Source organism: Lasioglossum baleicum, chromosome 18 (genome assembly GCF_051020765.1).
Source record: "Lasioglossum baleicum chromosome 18, iyLasBale1, whole genome shotgun sequence".
Lineage (NCBI taxonomy): Eukaryota > Metazoa > Arthropoda > Insecta > Hymenoptera > Halictidae > Lasioglossum > Lasioglossum baleicum.
The window spans coordinates 9492901-9512472 of record NC_134946.1 but is presented as its reverse complement, the minus strand read 5'-3'; the positions used below and the strand labels follow the sequence as shown (position 1 = coordinate 9512472).

Genomic DNA, 19572 nt, shown 5'->3' with positions numbered 1-19572 from the left:
GTTCTCGCGTAAGTCGTAATCAAAATCGCGAACATCCGGGGACCGTTCGCCGGCCGATGATCTATCGTATCGTCGTTCGCCGTGCGATCTATAGATCGTAGTCCGCGCGATCCGTAGGTCCCCGTGTTCGTCACCACGGTCGTCCACGTGGGATCACAGTGTGCCGCGTCCGAAAGGATCGCCGTTGAGCCAGGCCCGAAGCCGTGGCCGAAGTCATTAATGCGTGCGTGGGAGTTTGTGGGCCGATTGCGGGTAGAGGAGGATGATCTGCGGGGCCAGCACAGCTGACTAGTAGGGCCCCGAGCTGCCGGGTGCCCCGTAGCTCGAGCTTGGTCCGCTGGGGCCACTGCCGCCGATTCCGCCGCCGATTCCACCACCACCGCCACCTCCGTGACCGTCCAAACCACCACCGATTCCTCCACCGATTCCTCCGCCAATGCCTCCGCCAATTCCTCCACCAATGCCTCCGCCAATGCCTCCGCCGATTCCTCCGCCAATGCCTCCGCCGATTCCTCCGCCAATGCCTCCGCCGCCACCGCCGCCGGTGACTTCCTTCTGCAATTTCAAAAACGAGATTTAGACATGGTAGCCTCGCTGCTGTTTCTTGTCAAAGTCGATAGAGGCTTTTGAGAGTCTTCAGGTTATTTTGTCAGTGAAATATTTTTGTCTATTATCTTATTAATACGTTCACCATTGAATCCCCACTGTACCTCAAGAACCTCTTTAAAGTGTCCGTAATACTTCCTAAGACAACACCAGAATGATCACAATATCCTTCTCTCAAGCATAAATATTTCACTGACAATCGTACGACTGCCGACCATGCGAAAATTCTAGGACCTCTTAGCAACTTCTTCCTCGCACTCCAAACTTCACAGGCCCTGTCTCAAAATCCCCAACACAGTGAACTAATAGCCATCGTCTTACCTGTGTCTTGTACTTGATGAAGTAGACCTCCGGCTTGCTGGGCTGCGTGGGTGCAATAGTCGGCAGGTTGATCTCGGGCGCCTCTTCCGGTTTCTTAACCAACACGTAGATGAGCGTCTTCTGTTCATCTTGCTGAGGCAGAGCCGGGATCACCGGAGCAGTTGGCGTCGGTGGAGTCGGCGCCTTGATGAAGATAATCTTGTAGTGTTTCTGGGCTGGTGCTGGTGCAGGCAGAGGTCTGCTGGGCCTGTCTTCAGGGGCCTCTGGTGGCGGTACGTGAACGTAGATGTGTTTCTGGATCAGAGAACCACCTCCGAATCCACCACCACCACCGCCGCCACCACCGCCGCCGCCTCCTCCGAGTCCACCTCCAAATCCACCACCGAATCCACCGCCAAATCCACCGCCGAATCCGCCGCCACCGCCACCACCTCCGCCGAGTCCTCCTCCGAATCCTCCACCAAGACCTCCTCCTAGGCCTCCTCCAAGGCCACCTCCAAAGCCACCTCCGTGACCTCCGCCCAAGCCTCCACCGATTCCGGTGGATCCACCCCCGCTAGGAGCTCCATAGCTAGAGCTGGGCTGCGAGTACGAGTAACCGGCTTCTGGTCGAGCCATCGCCGATGCGGCGAGCACCACGATCTGCAATCGGAAAATGGGATTTTTTTCACCTCTGTACACCTTACGCAAGATTTTCGAAGGGGTCTAAATCTGGTTTGATTGGGCAAAGTAGCTTATCTTGGGCCTAGTGAGTGATTTGTTTAGAAAATTGTTATTATCGTATTCCTGACTTCTTTCCGAGTAAAACGAGTACCCACATGACACCATTCGGTGCAAGTATATTTATATGCAGTTTAAAGTGGCTATGTAGAAGCTTCAGAGGATTTTCGAAGCTTTGGGTGAATTTATGAGAGAATTTTATATTTACGAAAGACTGAGGTAGATATTAAGATCGAGGGAAACCGAGATTACGTAGAGCAATTGCATCGTCATCGATGACGATGATCGAGTGCATTCATATCGTCTAGAATTGCATCTGCATCGTCTTCTCGGTCGTCATCGGTCCCGCTCTCTCTTTCTCTCTCTCTCTCTCTCTCTCTCTCTCTCTCTCTCTCTCTCTCTCTCTCTCTCTCTCTCTCTCTCTCTCTTCACTTTCTCCCGTAGCGTCTCCCTTTCTATTCTCTCCAGAAATTCTCGTTTTCCCTATTCTCTCTCGCTTCTCCTCTTTCTCTTTCGTTCCTCCGGGTCTCACGGTGCACTTTCACACGAAGACAACTATCGCGCGATCTCTTTGTCAAGTCTTGTTTTTATATTTCCAACCGTTCAACGAGAATTCCAGATATTCAGAGCACATTTTAGATCGCTTTCATTCGTACACCTGTTCTTAATTTGTATGGGATTTAGTTCAATTCGAAACGAAAGAATTCTCTTTTGTATCAATAAAACAAGGCAGACAGGAATGAGTAAGGGACAATAACTTGTAAATATAGTAAATAAAATAAGACTGAACAATACAATTTACTAAATGTCTAGAATCGTCCGAAATCAATAAACCAAACAAAATTAAACTATAATAATAGAAAATCTTCTGTGGCATCAAGTTAATATTGTCCCACGGTGTCTACAAAAATCGAATTTACTAGACTAAATCTGCAGCATTATTCTTGACCAATAAATAAAATAAAATTAAAAAACCAATGGAAAATCTTTGGTTGCTGCTACATTTTTTGAGTCGACACTGCTTCTACTAGACTATTTAGTTTAGCACCCTTCAAAACCAATAAATAAAATGACCTAATAATAATAAACAAAATTCCGTGCAGCTTGTTCCTACCCCACCATCCCAACCAACGTCACTTCCTCACGCACTCGGTATCAAAACGAACAAGACTTGGAAAAGAAGAAAACGGGTGGGAAATTCGAGCGGCGCGCAATACTGAAACCGGAAGCGTCGCCGAAGAGAAAGACCGTAACCTCCGAGAGGGTAAGACAAATGGGAACAGCTCGAAGACAACGAATAGGTGTGTTCGACTCACCATGAATGCCCTCATGGTTGCTGCTGTTCCTTAGGTTTGAGGACTGATGCTCCGTGGATGCCACGGTGCCCCTTTTATACCAGCCCTGGCCCCACTCGCATCTCGACCCATCACCTATGCTGATGAGACTCCGTCGCGAATCTCTCTCTCTCTCTCTCTCTCTCTCTCTCTCTCTCTCTCTCTCTCTCTCTCTCTCTCTCTCTCGCTCTCTTTCCCTCTTTCTCCACTGTCACCGATTCCCCGTAGCTGTTATACTCGCCGACGTTTCTTTTTCGATGTTTCCTCCTTTTTTCGATCAATTTGGATTTTCACGAAGGAAACTCGCGAAGAAAATTTTCGAGAAAAACACGGGGACTCGGACGGCCCTGAACTCTGGGTCTTCTGAGGACCTTCTCTCACCTGGGGGCCGACCGGAAGTGCCAGAAGAAAGATTCGCGCGCTTTTTGGCAAACGCGCAACTTTCTAAACGGCGTCTAATGCTCGCGCCTTCGCGGAACGGACAGAATTTATGCGTTTGCGTAATGACACCTGTGAGACCTTGCGTGCACGCACCGGAGAAAATTGAGGATGAACGCCCGTAAACCGTGCATGATTGTCTTTCAAGTATTTTTTGGAGTACAGCGTTCGTCGGGGCTTGCTCAGCCCCTTGCACGGATTTTCTTCACTGCGAAACTGTGGTCGGAGCTTCTTTGCCGTCATTTCATGCAAGAAGATTTATCACTAGACTGCGGATTTTATGAATTTATGACGAAAATGGGTACGTACAATTTAAAACAGCGGACCTATGGAAAAGATTTAAGGCCACCAGTGTATAAGTTCCACGTTAATGAGATAATTAAAAGAAGAAAGAAATGTTTATTTGGCTCCTGTGTCTTGCAATCAATGCAAACATTTTTTATTTTGCATAAAGATCCGCAGTCTATTTATCACATAAACAAATTTTTTAAAGTCTGCAGTTGATGGCTGTCTTTTATCAGATCTTCCAGCTCAAGATCTTTTAACTTCCCTCTTGGTATAGTACAATTATTAAAAATCCTATTCATAGCCTTTCGGTGGGTAAAGTGTTAATGTGATTAATAAGTGGAAAATAATATAACAGTATTTTGAAATTGTTATGTTTTTGTTGCTTTAAATTGCATCGTTTTTGTCATAAGTGTGCAAAAGAATTTTATTTCGGCAATGGAGCTGTTGAAAATGTTGATATCAATGAGGAAAATCATTGCTGTGATAATACAGATACAGATTTTCAGAAATAGATACAGTACTCCAACTATAGTGTGCAGGAAGAAAGTGTGATGATGCGTGTGGAGATGTTTGCGAAACCAAATATACACAAAAATAGCTTGAAGAAAGAGAAAGTCATAGAAAACGTAATCCAAAATGTATTAGAATAACTCGTCGTGGATGTCTGTTACGCATAGCGAAGACAGTAGAAAGATGAATTATGGCCGGAGATAAATCTGCGTTCTTCGAAAATGGTGATGGCGTCCCTTTGTTTTACATTTTTTCATCTTGGGAGTATGCAATCTCTTTTCTACAGAATTAACAAATATACTCAAAGATAAAAACATGACATTTCTTTATAATTAAAATAGCTTTTAAGATGGAGAGTGTATAAAAAAATGATCAGACATTTTTGACAGGTTCTTTGCAATCAGCAAAACAATTTATTGTTGCAAAAGACTAATTCTTTCAAATCCATCACCGAACATATATTCTGCCGCGATATAGTAAAATTAAGCAGGCAGAGAATGATTGTTAAAAATTTAGAAGGTACTGTAAAGCATTGACAATTGAACACAAGAACAAGACCAGCATGATCGACCAGCGGAGAAGGGTATCGCGCGCATCTCCTGGTTGCGAAACCGAAAGTCTTCCACTTCCTGCGAGGAAGTCTCGTCCTCCAACCGGAGAAAGGGAACCTCGAAAACCAATTTGACCCAAATCATTTTTTTCCGTGGGTACGCTACGCACGACTTTCCATTTTTTTCTTCTTCTTTCGGACAATAACGCCCACGCACGCCGTTGTGGCGGGACCTTCAAATTGTTGACCAACAGCTGATTGTGTGGTCCACATCTATTTACTATCTACTGTTCCATTCCTCAAAAATTTGATAAACATTCATTGGAAAATTCAGCTTTACATTTTATTCGAAATTTAATGTCAGCAGACACTGATAAACAATAACATTGTAACGTATACGATATAATCAAACGTGTTAGTTTCTTGCGAAATTAAATTGTTCTGTTTATCGAGATGAAAACTACGGAATTTTTATAGAATTAATTTCACTAATTAATATAAAATATTGATTACCTTTGAAAAGCTTATACTTTGTTCAAAAAATTATAGACGACATTTTGGCTATTCATCCCCCAAACATGAAAAACTCATAAGCTATTTAAAATGTCCCATAAATAATAAAAAGATTAAAACTATAAAATGCGATTCATATCTGATAAAAATATAATATGCATTGGTTACCACAAGCTTGTATTTTGTTTAAAAATGTACACGAGATTGAATATATCGACTAGTCATGCTCCTAACAGGAAAAGTTTGTAAATAATTTAACGCAATGGTAAACTATGTTAATGTCCCATCTGAAACTTGAAAGTAGCATCATTTCTGTTCTTAGAAGTTGGGACATCAATGCCACTAAAATGGAAAGGGAAGTTTCAAACTGAAAGCATTTAATACGCGGTGAAAGGGTTAAGTCATAACATTGATAAAGACAAAAGAAAAAGAAAAAGGTGATGCAAGCGCGTTTTTTTCGTAGAAACACACAGAAGAGGTACAGGAAATTGTAACACACGTTAGCAATCCTACAGAAATGTACCGGAAACTATAACAGTTTTGTGGTTCATTTTCTGAAAGTATTCTCTGTCTAATGCTTAATTGAACCTGTGATTTCCTCGGATTGAACGATTATGGTCGCCTCGAAATAATGAAAGTGATATTGGGGATATTGAACCACGTCTATCATGTATTTACGTATAATATATTTTATAAAGCAATCATTCTAATAAATATATTAGATATTAATGCTTGGTATGTGTTTAGATGTGAAATCGCCATTTTCAAGAATTTTATAAATCATTTATTGAAGAACACAGTTTGGGGGTGCAACGTTATTTATATTTTTTTTAAATCATGCGAGTAGTAAAATTTTGTACAGTGCAATTTTATTAGACAACTAAAATATAGAAATTAGGACAACCGAAATATTTAGGGAGAATACAATAATCCTAAACAATACCTAAATCTGCACGAACCCTGTTTGCAGAACGATAAATCAACGCGAAGAAATCGAAACGGTGCGGTGGAAAGAAATATAATAAATGGCTATAATTGGATGGTCATTTGAAGTGTTTCCCACACAGTAGCTAGATAAATAAATAAAAGAAAGGTTAACCGTGGTTAATGTAGCGTCACCGTCGAGCAAGAACGGTTTTTGCTGCGGTAAGTAAGTGGAGTATCTCATAAATGGGGAAGCTAGACTGCAAGGACCATTAAAGGACAAATAGATCTCCTGCTGATTGCTTCAGAGATCTCGGGTAGCGTTTACTATTGCGTCGCCATAGTCGCCGCCCAAGATGCAATACAATTTTCTCGCCGGGAATGATACAATTCGTTTAATCCTCGCGGCGTTTCCTTTTTTCCACTGTTTAATCGTTTCCCTAATGAAATCGTCCAACGCTTCGCGACGTCCTCTTCTAATAGAGAACTGGTGTCGCAACGATCACACGGGAATCACTATACAGGGTGAGTCGCCTAACACTTCAGCCTGCAATGTCTCCATTTGTATCGGTACTTTTAATTACAGAGGAAAATGTCCGGGACAAATGTTTCAGGATAAAAATGTTTCTGCCTCTTCCATCTTCAGAGAAAAGAAATTATTCGGATGCAGAAGATACTTCAAGGTCATGTTTCTTAATACTCCAGGGTCATTAGTGTTCTCTGAAATTGAAGAATGACTGAGGAATCGTTAGTTATGAGTGATGTTTAAACTGAATTACGTCATGGATCGTTCGTCATTCTATTTGGGAAAGAGTAAGAGACGATTAAAGGTTAACTCGAAGGTCATTTGAAGGGCAATATTTATACACGCGGTTGAATTTGTATTTTCGTTAATTACAATGTTATGCTAATGTGTTATCCTTCGATAAATGTAAGGGAGGCATTCAAGATCATTTGTAGGTCGTTTGAATGCCACGTGGAGGTCAGTTGGACGACTATTATACACAGTTTTTCGGTACACAGTACCGAAGATAAAAAAAAACATAAATTCAACCATGTCTAACATGTTGCCCTTCAAATGACTTTCAAATGATTTTTGACATCTTTGTTGAAGATCTTCGGTAGAATCGATAGAGAAACAGTCGGAAATAATAAAATAAAAGTACACACAGTACAGTTAGTGGAATGAAAATTATTCGAACAATCAGGGAATAAACAATGGTAGCACAAGTGGGATATTAGAATGCAATTCGAAATTTTGTCGATACAGGTGAAAGCCATTAGGAAAACGAGGAAAAAAGCAAGAAAACAATCGCGATCGAAAGCCCCGAGAGCGTAATTGCGAGGCGAAAGGGGACTAATTAAATTTCTTGAAAATTTCCTATTTGCTAATAAGACCGTACTTGATCGCGCCAGGCTAATGAGACCGAAGGTTACGAAATCGCAGTAACGATGAGACTTTTAAAACTCGCAATAAATCGGGACACGTCATCGTAACTGCGTTCTATACCACTTGCGAAACCCTTGCCGAATTTGATCGAATTCAATTGATAAAACGCTGACTCGACTGATTACAATTGTTTCCTGGCGTTCCAAGTTTCGACATCCGATAGACAATTTGTACAAGATAAATAAAATTCTAAAATACAACGTAGAATGTAAATATAAAATAAAAGTAAGGGAAATAGTAAGACGATATAAAATAAATAGAATGTATGAATCAAAAGTATATAAAACAATACAAAATAAATGCAATTATGAGCACAATATCAAAATAATTATAAGGTAGGAATGGTACAGAGCAAACGTATAAAAATAAAAAGGAACAATAGAATATAAATTAATAAAATGGGAATTAAAGAAAGGTGATAAACGTAATTCCACAGTCGGCAACAAAATGCACGCGAATGGGCAATTAAAAGTGGGAAAGGAGCGGTGCTGAGGCAAACAACCGCGTCTCGTTAATTTTCTTTTATTCACTCGGAACCGTGAATTATTATGAATGAGCAATTATTTTCGGAGCGGTATTAATTCGCAAGATTATTAAGAGGCAGTTTGTCGTGTGTTTGCAACGCGTCTCTAAGTGCACGTGTGTATGTATGTATGTATCCCCGTTTTACAGAGCTCTGATTCCACAAAGGTGTTCCTTTCCATCGTTCCACACGTTGTATACAAGAAGAGTTCTTTTGTAAGGCTCTTCCCGCTTTTATGAGACTGTGCTCGCCGGTTTTCCCATGACCATTTCACATACAGATCCGACTGATAAAATACAAAAAAAAAAGAGCATCGAGAACGAACGCGCCATCATAATTCCACGTACGTAGGTGTACAGTCTTCTGCTCGGCTGTGTTTCTAATACGAAGTCCTATTTCAGACGATTTGAAGCGCGCGGTTTCTACACTGCCCTGAATCCAACAGAATTCATATTTCTCCGCGACCTGTTACAGCGGATTCACAGGGCTGTTCTCGTTCCGATAGTTATTCAACCATTCGCTGGATAGTTTTTAATTGGTTTTTAACGTCGATAACTCGCCGATGACGGTGTCGCAAGGGGGCGTTGCGAAAGCCAATGTTTAAAGGAGCGTATTGTTTAAAAATACGAATATTTCAGCACCTGTTGGAATTTTTAAATTATGTACGAGCTACAGCGAATCTTATAGAAGCTGTCTTCTGAAGGGCACAGCAAGGTGAGAATGGATTTCATAAATTTTTTCTGGAGAAATTATTTGACTTTGCTTCTGAACATGTGCTTCGTTCAGAAATACGTACATTTGAAATTTTGAAAAATTTATGAGTTACAGTGAATCGTATAGAAGCCGCCTTCTGAAGGGCACAGCAAGGTGAGACTGGATTTCATAAATTTTTTCTGAAGGAAATTAATTGATTTTGCTTTTAAACAAGTTGCTCGTTTAAAAGTACGTGGACGTAGTAATTGTTTGGAAATGTTTTTTGAATGAATGTATGAGCTAGAAAATCGTAAATGTGCTGGTAACAAAGGCAGTATCGAAGATTGCTATAGTCCATGCGAAGAGGACGGGAGGCCCGATTCGAGCAGGAACAATGGCCAGGTGTCACTGGCTCGGGTCCGCTCGGCCAGAGTTCGTCGAATTCGTGAAAAATTCCCTTTCTAATACGCGACCGTTGCTCCGATACGTATACATATGTAGACAGATAGACTACTCTCTTTGGGATTCTACGCCATGTTCCCATGGCCGTTCCGCATTTCGGTCGGTCGAAAGAATCCGCCAACCTTTCTACCTCGGAGCGGTCGAGTCCGTTCTCCTAGTGGGACGTCCGGCTGTTGAGTGATACAGACACAGAAACAGAGAAACCAACGAACACAGAACACAGATGGAGAAAGAGGAAAAGAGAAAGAGAGAACACGTATACCTACACAGACACGTAGGAGAGACACCAGGGAGACCGAAACTTCTACTTTTCCCATTCACCAGGACTTACGCGGCTGGTTACGTGCTTGCTCGTTGTTACTCCTCTCGCGGCATCTGTTCGTGATGTCCCATCCTAGCGTCGCGATTAAATCGTCCACTCTTGCGATTCCTCATTGCCAGTGGCTCCCAACCATCTCATAATACTAAAAATTAATCAGTCTTCCACCTGAACTAAACCTCATCATCGAAAGCCCTTCACCCTTTGTCCTATGAATTTATTTTGTGATCGCGGTCCTCCTCCTGCTTTCTAAAAGACTCCGCACGGCAAGGGTGAGTCAGTCTCTTTTTAAAGGAGTGCATTGTTTAAAAGTATGCATATTTTAGCATCTGTAAGAATTTTTTGATTGGGAAATTTTCAAAAATGTATGAGTTACAGTGAATCTCGTAGAAGCTGTCTTCTGAAGGCCACTGCAACGCGAGAGTGGTTTTCACGATTTTTTTCTGAGAAAATTAATCGATTCGGTTTTCAAACAAGCACTTCGTTTAAAAGTACGTGTATTTTAGCATGCGTAGGAATTTTTTGGTTAAGAAATTTTCAAAAATGTATGACTGACAATGAAGAATTTTTAAAAATTTCGATTGTCAAATCAAATTTCGTATGTCCTTCTGTACATTTCCAAGACCCAACCGTTTCTCACTTTTCAACACTTTTACCATTTAGAGCCCCTCTCGGCCAAACAATTTTGCTTTCGTAATAAAATTAGCAACAGCTTGCCACGAAAATTGGCTTTTAAAATAGCGATTTGTGTAGTAAAAGATTCACACGTGGTGCATAGAGTCTGTTTGGTTATCATAAGTCAGCAAATTCGACACACTCAAAGTAAACATCGACGTTCTGTTTGACCATCCTAAACGGCTCCCAAGCTACCGAACCTAGTGGACGACGACTCGAAAACCAAAACGCTGCGAGCATTATTTTAGCACGCATCCTTTTCATCATTTTTATTTTTGACTTTCGTCATGTCGCCGATACCAGATAGCGTTTGAAACGGACTTTCGCTGAAAAATGAATAGGTCGAGGAGGTTCTTGGCCGTGTTCGTCCTCGTGACCCAAATCCTGCGGACTCCTTTTCCTGTTGGGCCCACTCGACCACGTCGACGCACATTTATTTTTAAAATAGACATACCAAAATTAACAGGATCAAAATTGTCTAAAATAGCCAAACTGCTTCAGAGACGCTCATAAAAAATATTCTGCAATCATTCTTGCATTTTGTACACTAAATCTCGAGTGATCAATATTTATTCAAATGTATAATGGAAAAATAAATTTTTTGAAAATGTTCAACTGCTTCAGCACGTTCCCAAAAATGTGTCTACAATGATCCTCATCGGGAAGATTTGAACGTTTCATCGAGACAATTTTGTCGAGGAATGTCGGGCAAAAGCGTTCCCCAAAACAGAGAGTTTAGGTAAAGATTTGGTGGAGGTTGAAAGGAGAAAATTAGTGGAATTCCATAAATACTCTCATGCTCGGTGTATTACAGAGTTCAGCGACCGTTTAACGCGTCTCAAGACATTTTTGCACAATTAAGAAGTTGTCCGGCAATTATTTGGAGGCGAATGTGACGCGACAGGTATAAAAGAAACACGGAAAGCGTCGCGCCGTGCGGTTTAAGTTTAAACTGCACCTCCATTAACCCGGTTTACCTGTTCGTTATTAGGAGCACGCGCACCTGCGACGCAAAAAAGCTTGTCTCCTCGGGTTCCTCTTTTTTTTTATTTAATGAATCGCTGCAATAATGTATTACGCAAGTAGTTATGACGATTCGTCGCAATATCTTATGCTCGACGTCGCGCGGACACCTCCGAGAGCAATTTGCGAATCAATTTTCGCGAACTAATCACTCACCGTGTACTACTAAGCTTGATGAATTTGTTATGGATCGACGCGAGTGATCCTTCTTACTTCTATTGATTTATTTACTGTTTTTTTCGCTGATTAATTTGCTTATCGTGGGCTACTAAATCAGGGGAAATTTTTCTGAATCCTCGCGGGGAGAATTGTCCTTATCTAAATTAATATAGAAAACAAATGAATTTTTCTTCGACTCTTGTATATTATGAGAAATTGATTTCATTTTAAATTGTACAGTTGAAATTAATTTTATTTTAAATTGTATAGTTGAAATTAATTTTATTCTGAACTGTTTGAAATTGTTATTTTGAACGTAGTATTGAGAACATTTCTAGTATTGTAGTAGTAGTATTAATAAAGAGCAGGTCAAGTTAATCATGAGATTGTTTATTAAATAGTACTAAAAGGTGCGAGATTGATTGCCCGCTATGTTGACCGAGCATCTTCATCTAAACGAATCAACTGAATGAACTGTGGCAAGATTTTAAAGGTACAACCTTTGTCGATGTCGTCAGGAAAATTGTACACGATTTTGGTAATAAACAAGCATCAGTATTCGATATGTTTACCATAATTTAAATAGAAAGTAGCTATCAGACATGGCGGACTATTAACGCGGCGGAGCTTTCTAGTAAACACCATTAGATGATAATTGACATAAATCATGCTGGCCAGGTACGAACTATAAAACGTACAAAGATAAGAACTTGGTTAACAGAGAAATCTGAATTTCAAAATACTCTCAGGCTAGTACCCACACTCACTTTAATGCATAATAGCCATTAAGCGACTACAGTTTCTTCTACACGAAATAGCAATAACTAATAATTATTATTCCTAGCAAGAAATATTCACAATTTCTCATTAGAAATTAGCCAAACGTTCGAAGAATATTGTGTAATATTGATTACAAAAAATACAAACCCTGAGGAAGGAAATGCAATTACTAAAAATTATGTTTTCCATTGATCGTTTAACTTCTAAAAATGTTTGTAAACGCTAAAAATTTGATGGGTATTATGATAATTATTTTAAACGAGATTCTTCGTTAATTTAGTTTGGAATTGGACTTTTAATGCCTCGCGAAGATGTTTTTAAATTCCCAAGAGACTGTTGCAGTTCATTTCTCCTAATTATTTTTTATCTATTCCATTACAGCATCCTACAGATTACTTTATATCTGTTACTAATTATTAACGGCGGTAATTAACTAACGGCATGTTCTTAGCAACTTGAGCAATCGACGAGATCGCTTTTTAGCCGCACGCTACAAACAAGAGGTATTCGAACATGAAAAGGACTCTTATCCTCATAATCTCCATATCATATCTAGCAATTAAGGCCACGAGCCGCATAGAAACGTAATAGGCAAATAGTCAACGTTAAATAAAAGTGCTAATGATGATTAATCTGGACACGGAGACGATTAAAATTAATTACTCGAACTTTTTTTTAAAATCCATAATTATTCGTGGTAATTCCTATAACATTTTATTATCACAATGCCTATCTCAGGCAACAATTATGTTATTGTTATAATAAAATAGATTTCTGTTTAAATCAAAAAGCCACACAGGTGTGCATTGCACTGCCATCTGACAAATGAATGTTTTACTGCGAGTCATGAGTAACACAATCTCGTTGGTGACCGTGGTACTTTGTATAGTTAACAGAATTGGGCATTAATCGATTAAAATTTTAATCATGATTGATTGATTAATGTATACGATTAAAAAAAGAAATCGTCGAAAAATCGGCGATTGATTCAATCGATTGATGAAGTTAATCGTCACTCGTTGATTAAATGAAGAAATCGTCAAAAAATCGGCGATTGATTCAATCGATTGATTTAATCGTCAATCGTTGACTAAAAAAAGGAATCATCGAAAAAAAAACATAAAAGCACGTAAACAGAATTTGTATTATGGACCAAACGACAATATACCTAAACTCAGTTTACATTTTTTTCAGTATTCATACAGTTCTGATTACGTATTTCATTTCGAAATTTCAGCAGTTGATCATTAATCAAGTATCCGATTGACGATTAATAATCGTTAATCGCAATTAACGATTAATAAGTATTTATTCGTTAACCACAATTTTAACGACCAAACGAGGAGATTAATTGTTAATTGCGATTAACGATTGAAGTAGAAATTGAGTCGTCAATCATTGATTTTTTTGCCCAACTATACTATAGTAGCACTTGGGGAAAGTGACAGAACAATAGTAGCTCGAAGTAATCTTATGTGACTGTCGCGCCCCTCTATGACGTACGCAATGTACACCACTGTTGGTCGTGTTGCCGCATTTTAGGCGGATTTTTAATTGTTAATAATTAAATTACGAAGCCGAAATCGCAATTTCTTTATTCTTCATTTACGACTTATATTGTCATGGAGAACCACCCCTTAGATTTTCACCCACCTGTAGTTGAACATCCTGTATACATATATGTATATGATATACTCGATTCTCACTAAAATTTCGGTTTCATGAGTTATATGTTGTGTATGCTGTGATCAGCTGTGATCAATGTAGTTCACCAGTTGGTTATTCTGTTTGGAAATATAGAATCGGTATTTCATATCGTGCGACACGAAACAGCATAAATGAGGTCACCGACCAGATACTAGCTAGCCTTATGAAAGATCGTGTCACTCGAATACTATTTACGGTGTTTTCTTACGCCCTCTAGAATGTATTCTGGCTGGAGTAAGAAACAGAAGGCCATCGACATGATCTCGTCTGATCTCGTCGGTGCAGAAGGCTACTGAGGAGATTCTCGTCGGTGAGAAGGCAAATCGTCACGGAACCATATTGATCATGAATTGTTACATTCTGTACCGAGCAGATATTTCAGACGATGTTGGTTTCAATATTAAAAGCAAAACTCAAGGACGAAGAATTCCTAGAAATATATTATTGAAGCATAATTTTTTAGGAAAATCAACAATTCCTATTTCAAATTTTATATGAGACACCTCAATTTGTAATTTCAAAACATATTTCATAAACGAGAATTATTACCTTTCACTTTTTTTATACATAAATGTTCCAAGAATCGATCTGGACAGAAATATTTAGAAAAGACTTTACTGTAAAAAATTAGATGGCAAGGTGTTCAAGGGAGTGTTTGTCCACATCGTTGGCAAAAGGAGCTATTATTATCATTAAGTAGCTAGAATTAATAAATGTCTCATAGTATTATTTTGAATAAATTAATGCGTACAAATGTTCATGGTTGAAAAGTTATTCCGTATCACGAAAACTATTAGCCACTTTGACTAAAAAAATAGGTGGTCAGATAGCCAAGGGATTGCTTGTGGACATCACTGTAAAATAGAATTGTTATAAACATTAACCAGCTGGAAATAATAAATTTTTCAATAATTGTCACGGCGATCGACATCGATCGATATTCGGCAGAGTGGGGGGCGCCGCTCGAGCTCGGCGGCTCGGCGAGAGCTCTCCGTCAGTCAGTCAGTCGGGGCGGGGGGGCCGGCGTGAGCGGACGTGCTGCGGGACCAGGAGCGCCAGGAGAGCCTTCTGCTGTGTCGGACCTTGCTTGTACATACCAGACCGGTTGGAGCCGGTATTCGGCGTCGATACATTGAGAGGGGTGGTTCATTGAGACTTGTTCACTCGTATTGCCATTCTCTCTGTTCGTAATCCTACCCGGGTTCACCTCAATGCTTTGCGTTGCCTGGTGGCAGGTAGTTGGCAGAGAAATTCTCTGTTCGTCATCCTACCCACGTCATCTCAACGCATTGCGTTGCCTGGTGGCAGGTAGTTGGCAGAGAGATGGTGTTACGTTTGAACACTTCTCACTGTCCATTCCTCTTGGTGAGGACACGTCGGATATCGGCTCTGACCGGAGCTGCACTGCAAGCATTGTACGCGCCGCGTCACCTTCGAACTAGAGCCTTCTGCTCTGGTTCGCTCTTGTTTTTCACTTTGAAAGTATCAGAGCCTTCTGCCTGATTCGCCTTTGAACCCCCGTGGATCGGAGACTTCTTCTCCGATTCACACCTTTTGCCCCGCGATAATTACTCGACATACTTGCGTAATTTAGTATTAAGTCTGTCGTTGTAAGAAAGGGATCCAGAAGGAATATTGCATTCGTTCTGACTCCCTTTCGGGTCTCTTGTGCAGGAACCTCCTCGTGGTGAGACCTGGGCAATCGGTATTATCCTTTATTTGTAAGAACTTTTAGTATCTTATGAATAAAGGATAATATCGAGCTAATAGCTGCACAATTAATAAATATGTTGATTTTCAATAAATTCAATTCCTATACCTATTGTGTGTCTTCCATAACATTTTGCAATTTCATCTTCCTTCAGAACAAAATATATATCCATGGATTATCCAAGCTGATTCGCCCCGTGCGTGAACAATGTCATATATCGTCTGGTTCTATTTAGGTAAAGAGACGAGGTAGCATCTCGTCGGTGATAGTATTATAAGGCAATTACAGAATGGTTAATGTGAGCATTCTATACTATATCATTCTTCTTCTACTTGACGAGTATTGAGTATATCTCGTCGGTGGCAGAACTTTTAGCGATGTGGTATTTCAGATAACTGTAAGCTCCACGTTATCCCCGCGCCCGCTTACTGGTCCCGCTGAATAGCACAGGGGCTAGTATCTCGTTGGTGGCACAGGGCTGGCAGTCTAGTAGTGAATAGTATCTCGTCAGTGATAAGGTGACTGATCTACTCCAATATCGTCAGCACCGACGTCGTCAGTGATATGAGTGGATATGAGTTCCGTTCCGACCGATACGGTAGGAGTAGGATGTGATATGTGATGTGACATAGAAATGGTAAGGGGGCTCTAGCAGGCTCTATTTAGAGCCTCGCGGACGCCAGACAAAAAAGTACTTTGAATGATTGTTGTACCGGCAACTTATTAGTTGTTGATTCGAAAAATTAAATGAACAATTGGTTGTACAGAAGCATTTTTAGTGTATAAATAGATGATTATCTAATGCGAATATATAGTTGACTAACAATGTACAATTTAGTTAGGTTATGTTCAATTACGAGACATATAAGTTCTCGCCGCGTGCATTCATTGAAGTATGTACTGGACTCCGAAAATCGACAATATTATCAAGATATCTTCCCTTATATTTACGAGTAAGTTAATTAAGAAATTTGATTAATGCCCTTAAAGTCCGTCCATATAAAATTGTAGAAGACTCTAATTTTATTTCATTATTCTACAATTTTAAGAAAATACTGTTTCTCTTTATCATTTCTGTATATTACATATATTTTAGTCTCATTATGAGTCGAAACTGATTTTTAATTAGAATCTTGTATCATAACTACTTTTCAGAGACCAAATAAGGAAATTATGGCACAAACCACCCCAATGTGTCTATGCAGGATTCGATCCAACTGCGGAAAGTTTACACATAGGCAATTTACTGATTCTAATGAATCTTTTGCACTGGCAACGCAGCGGCCATCAAGTGATCGCTGTATTAGGAGGTGCGACTGGTATGATAGGTGACCCAAGCTTTAGAACTTCTGAACGGGTTGAGATAGAAGAAATTGTGCTTCAGGAAAACCTAAAGTCTATCGAAAAAGACATATTGAACATATTTGAAAATCACAAAAAATACTTCTATAAGAAAGGGCGCCACGATTTGCGTCCTGTAAAAATACTAAACAACTTGGAATGGTACAACAATAAGAATATAATCACATTCATTAAAGAGATTGGCAAATATTTTCGAATGGGCACGATGCTAGGTCGCAGCTCTGTACAAAGTAGATTGCAATCAGATACTGGAATGAGCTTTACGGAGTTCAGCTATCCTGTATTCCAAGGATATGATTGGCTGCACTTATACAAAACATATAAATGCAAGTTCCAAGTTGGAGGCCATGATCAGATGGGGAATATGATGTCTGGTTATGATTTAGTAACTAAGTATTTCCATAAAGAAGTCTATGGTTTGACATTACCACTTATCACAGCCGAAGGTGGAAAAAAATTTGGGAAGTCCACGGGCAATGCAGTGTTCCTTTCTCCTTCGAAGTCCTCTAGTTTTCAACTGTACCAGTTTTTTATTAGGGCAGAGGATGCTGATGTAGATAAACTTCTTCGTTTCTTCACGTTCCTACCTTTGAAGTATATTAAAGAACTTGTTGAAGATCACTTCAAAGCACCGGGGCTTAGAAAAGCACAGAAAGTTCTTGCGGAGCAAGTTACGTTACTGGTCCACGGAGGTGAGTAGATAATACATAATGGAAATAAATCGATGACCAAGAAACTGTTCTTATTGAATCACTGTAAAAACCTACTTGCAGAGGAAGGCTTGGAAGCAGCGAAAAGAGCATCCAATATCCTTTACGACACCTCAATTGAATCTTTGTCCAAAGTAAGCGCAGATGAACTGGCACAGTTTCTAGAAGGAGCGACAGTAGTGAATATGTTCGCTGAACCTGGTCTTACTATCTTTGAATTGGCAATGAAGGCAAACTGTTTCCAAAAAGAGCATGATGCAAAAAGAATTATCGCCGCTGGTGGATTTTATGTTAACTACCAGAGAATCACAAATAAAGACGAAGTCATTGTACCCGGAATACATATACTACAAAACAATGTTACACTAATCAGAGTTGGGAAGAAAACTTACCATGTTATAAGATGGACCTAATGAAGCAGAAAACTTTTATAACTTGAAGATTGTTTTCTATGTAAATATACAAGATAATTTTTAGTAGACAGTCTAACAGTATCATCGGAATTATTTTCCCTATTTTATTTTGTAAATATTTGTGTTCAGAAATGTGAAATGAAGAATTGTTTAATCATAAAATGCAAAATATTTTTCGACATGAATATAGACAATATATTTAGCATTCTAAAACTTAAATGGTACAAAGGAATATTTTTACAGTTAAATCAATGTATCTTCTGATCGAATATATTCACCTATGTCAGCTTGATGGAAACATACCGTTGCCATTGGATCCGCATATTTGCAATCCATTGTACTTTTTGCTGCGACACCAAAACCCTGTGAAAGATAAAATACGTTTAATTGGAATCAACGCGGTGTTAATACAATAATACTTTAATAGTTTCCTCACCAGTGGGACATCATTCATTGAAAATATAACCACTCCTTGATATTGAGGAGTATTTTCTGTTACTCTACTTAAGCCAGATTTAGAAACGTTATGTCCATATAAAAATTGTTGTTCCGCAGAAGGTTTTAGCCATATTTTATGCTAACAAACATTACGCGATTAATTTAACAGCTTTAATAATTCAACAGACTAATGTACTTACTTGCGCATATGGGGCCAAATGATACAGTGCAGTTATGTGTAGCCTAAATTTTCCTGATTTTGTAAATTTCCCAAAACATGTACCAAAACTTGCTAATCTGTCTGGATTCACCATGCTAGCCAATGGTAGAATTTTTTCAGAAACATAGTACACTCTGCCTTTCCTTTCCCGAAAGCAATAAACACCATCTGGTCGGTCAATTAATACTTTCACGTTGTCTCCAATACTAAAAAATAAATTTTATATGAAAAATTATAATTATATAATATATTATTATAATTCCATGATAATATAATGCATAAATCTACTTACTACTTCGTTAATTTTTCTAAAACTTGTTTTGTTTTCTCTTCGGTTAAACGTCTCATTTTTCTGTCGTCTTTTTACTGTTTATATGTAACAAATTTTTACACGTCCAATACAAGAAGTTACATTTACGTATATAGAATATTACAATTTATGTCAGTTCGATTTAATTACAAGCGACACCATATTATATTATATAATATTTTTAAATTATTGTACCACAACACACGTTACGAAAGGTTAGGGTGCAGAACATGTGTTTTTAGTATATTATCCAGTGTTGATGCAGTTATAGAATGAAACCTTATTCAATTTTTTAGAAGCACACTACTGCACACTACTCTGTTTTACCACAGAGAGTATCCTCTCTGTTGGCGTAACATCCTGAGTACATATGAGTACCAATGAGTACATAAAAGAAATAAATCTGGAATTTT

At 39.2% G+C, this 19572-nt stretch overlaps 3 protein-coding genes across 4 annotated transcripts; 1 reads left to right on the top strand and 2 right to left on the bottom strand.

Moving 5' to 3' along the window:
- Positions 1–183: 183 nt before the first annotated feature.
- Positions 184–3120, bottom strand: Twdlt (TweedleT). The gene is made up of 3 exons (XM_076443039.1): positions 2964–3120; positions 928–1569; positions 184–555 (listed from the first exon to the last, which is right to left on the bottom strand). Exons 1-3 carry the CDS (start codon positions 2976–2978, stop codon positions 289–291), a joined length of 924 nt encoding a protein of 307 aa, XP_076299154.1. The 5' UTR covers positions 2979–3120; the 3' UTR covers positions 184–288.
- Positions 3121–16181: 13061 nt separating this feature from the next.
- On the top strand, positions 16182–18476 carry Tyrrs-m (Tyrosine--tRNA ligase, mitochondrial). 2 transcript variants are annotated; one of them, XM_076443028.1, is made up of 4 exons: positions 16183–16343; positions 16545–16659; positions 16862–17760; positions 17842–18374. In XM_076443028.1, the coding sequence occupies exons 3-4, from the start codon at positions 16962–16964 to the stop codon at positions 18189–18191; spliced, it is 1149 nt and encodes a 382-aa protein (XP_076299143.1). In that variant the 5' UTR covers positions 16183–16343; positions 16545–16659; positions 16862–16961; the 3' UTR covers positions 18192–18374. The 2 variants fall into 2 exon arrangements, with proteins under 2 accessions (XP_076299142.1, XP_076299143.1); XM_076443027.1 differs by having other exon boundaries at positions 16182–16659; positions 17842–18476.
- LOC143218073 (60S ribosome subunit biogenesis protein NIP7 homolog) lies at positions 18363–19521 on the bottom strand. Its single transcript, XM_076443043.1, has 4 exons — positions 19142–19521; positions 18830–19055; positions 18628–18768; positions 18363–18554 (listed from the first exon to the last, which is right to left on the bottom strand). Exons 1-4 carry the CDS (start codon positions 19195–19197, stop codon positions 18435–18437), a joined length of 543 nt encoding a protein of 180 aa, XP_076299158.1. The 5' UTR covers positions 19198–19521; the 3' UTR covers positions 18363–18434.
- Between the last annotated feature and the right edge of the window lie 51 nt (positions 19522–19572).